Below are 1,968 nucleotides of genomic sequence, written 5' to 3'. Positions count from 1 at the left end.
TCAAATAGTTTCTATAGGAACACAGATTCGTGTGACCCCATCGCCTAGTCTTTCATACTGTTGCATCTGTTCCATCCCAACCTACTTATATAAAGACATTTCAAAACTAGCAATAATTAAGTTAAACGATCCGCATAAAGAGGTTCTTAGCAGCTGGGGTTGTAGACTTGCAAGTCCTCCCTCCAGGCCTCCGTGGCGCCAGGGGGCGCTGTTGACATCCCAACTGGATGACGGGCTTTCGCTCGTCACTGCCACTCGCGCGATGGGCTCCGAGGCAGCGCAGTTGCTGGAGGCTGCGGACTTCGCGGCTCGGAAACACCGACAGCAGCGGCGGAAAGACCCCGAAGGGACGCCCTACATCAACCACCCCATCGGTGGGCGCGCCAGCTGGGGAGCAGTCGCCGCGGCGCGTCGGGGTGGGATGGGGAGGGGGACGCGGAGCCCCCGTAGAGCGCCTGCTCTGGGCTACCGTGGCGGTCACTGCTCCTGGTTTGCTGTTCAGCCCTTACACCAGCCCAGTGTGGTAGGCACGGTTGTTCCCTTACTCAGTGGCCATCCAGGAGGGTCAGGGATTTGCCCAAGGTCGCCCTGCTAGTAAGGACTCTTCTGTCACTCACTCTTTGCAGCGGGTTTTCAGAGACTGTACATCACACGGGAAGAGACTGTCAAGCTTTCTCCCATGGAGCGTGATGCATTCGAACAGACCTGGCACTGCAACTCCTTACCCACTAGGTTACCAGTTCTCCCAAAGGGGCCTCAGCTGATTTAAAAGCTCACATTCCTGCGCTCATTCCTGTCTGACCTCTTGCTTTGACCAGGTGTGGCTAGGATCCTGACCCATGAGGCGGGAATCACTGATATTGCCGTGTTACAGGTAACTCTCCTCCTGCCTTTCTGGGAGACTGGACTGGGGTTCATGGACCCTATTCAGCTCCGGGTGCCCCTTGACTGGTGTCATGGTACTGAGGAGGAACCCTGTCCCCAGGCAGCCCTGCTCCACGACACGGTGGAGGACACAGACACTACCCTGGAAGAGGTGGAGCTGCACTTCGGAGCACACGTGCGGCACCTGGTGGAGGAGGTGACAGATGACAAGACTCTGTCCAAGCTTGAGAGGAAACGCTTGCAGGTGGAGCATGCCCCCCACAGCAGTCCTGGGGCCAAACTGGTGAAGCTAGCCGACAAGCTGTACAATCTGAGGGACCTGAACCGCTGCACCCCAGAGGGTACGCTCCCGAGACTGCTGCCGGGGGAAAGGGGAGGGACAGCCATCAAATTCCCCTGAAATAGACCTGGACTTAACTTATTAGCTCGCTCCAAACCTATCAGACTACTCTTTGATCTTTTTGGTAAGGGATAAATACAGTAACTAGGCCAAAAGGAAAATCTGAGGTAAAATCATTCCATTAGGAACTCATCTGATGGCTCTGCTCCAAGCCCCTTAGAAAGTGGGTGAAAGCCAGTGCTGTCTTTGCTGTTACATGAGCAGATTTCTGTCCACTTTTATGCAGGGTGGTCAGAACATCGAGTTCAAGAATACTTCGAGTGGGCGGTGCAGGTGGTGAGGGGGCTTCAGGGAACCAACCAACCACTGGAGGAAGCTCTAAAGCAGCTGTTCAAGGAGCGGGGACTGGCACTCTGAGCAGCTGGGGCCATCAGTGTGTCAACACAGACTCTTACCCGCTGGAGAGGGTCCTATCTCAGCCTGTCATTTCCTCTGAGCTGCTGGTTCATTTAGCCTGGATCAATGAGACCAAAACCACCTGCCCTTTCTCACCCTGAAGTTCTCCCGCCTACTGAGCTGAGCCTGGATTCTGGAAATGAGACACATTTCCATCCATTTGCCACAACTCTTCACCAGGCCTGGCAAGGTTTTCTATTTAGCAAAGTGTTCTCTCTGGCCCCCTGGGAACTTGAGCTTGTATAAACTAGGCTTGGAGCTTACAGAAGTCTTAAAGGAAAATAAAA

At 54.3% G+C, this 1,968-nt stretch overlaps 1 protein-coding gene across 1 annotated transcript; it reads left to right on the top strand.

The window, feature by feature from the left end:
- Positions 1 to 248: 248 nt before the first annotated feature.
- On the top strand, positions 249 to 1,642 carry HDDC3 (HD domain containing 3). Its single transcript, XM_006885213.1, has 4 exons — positions 249 to 374; positions 819 to 874; positions 986 to 1,226; positions 1,512 to 1,642. Exons 1-4 carry the CDS (start codon positions 263 to 265, stop codon positions 1,640 to 1,642), a joined length of 540 nt encoding a protein of 179 aa, XP_006885275.1. The 5' UTR covers positions 249 to 262.
- The last annotated feature ends 326 nt before the right edge of the window (positions 1,643 to 1,968 follow it).

This window comes from Elephantulus edwardii, unplaced genomic scaffold, assembly GCF_000299155.1.
Source record: "Elephantulus edwardii isolate Elephantulus edwardi_28Jun2011 unplaced genomic scaffold, EleEdw1.0 scaffold00041, whole genome shotgun sequence".
NCBI classification, from domain to species: domain Eukaryota; kingdom Metazoa; phylum Chordata; class Mammalia; order Macroscelidea; family Macroscelididae; genus Elephantulus; species Elephantulus edwardii.
The sequence above is the reverse complement of the archived record's forward strand: the minus strand, read 5'-3'. Positions and strand labels throughout refer to the sequence as shown.

Coding starts and splice junctions, on each gene's coding strand:
- HDDC3 (XM_006885213.1), top strand. CDS start 263: ATGGGCTCCGAGGCAGCGCAGTTGCTGGAGGCTGCGGACTTCGCGGCT. Junction 875..985: donor CTGATATTGCCGTGTTACAG/GTAACTCTCCTC, acceptor CCCTGTCCCCAG/GCAGCCCTGCTCCACGACAC. Junction 1,227..1,511: donor GAACCGCTGCACCCCAGAGG/GTACGCTCCCGA, acceptor ACTTTTATGCAG/GGTGGTCAGAACATCGAGTT.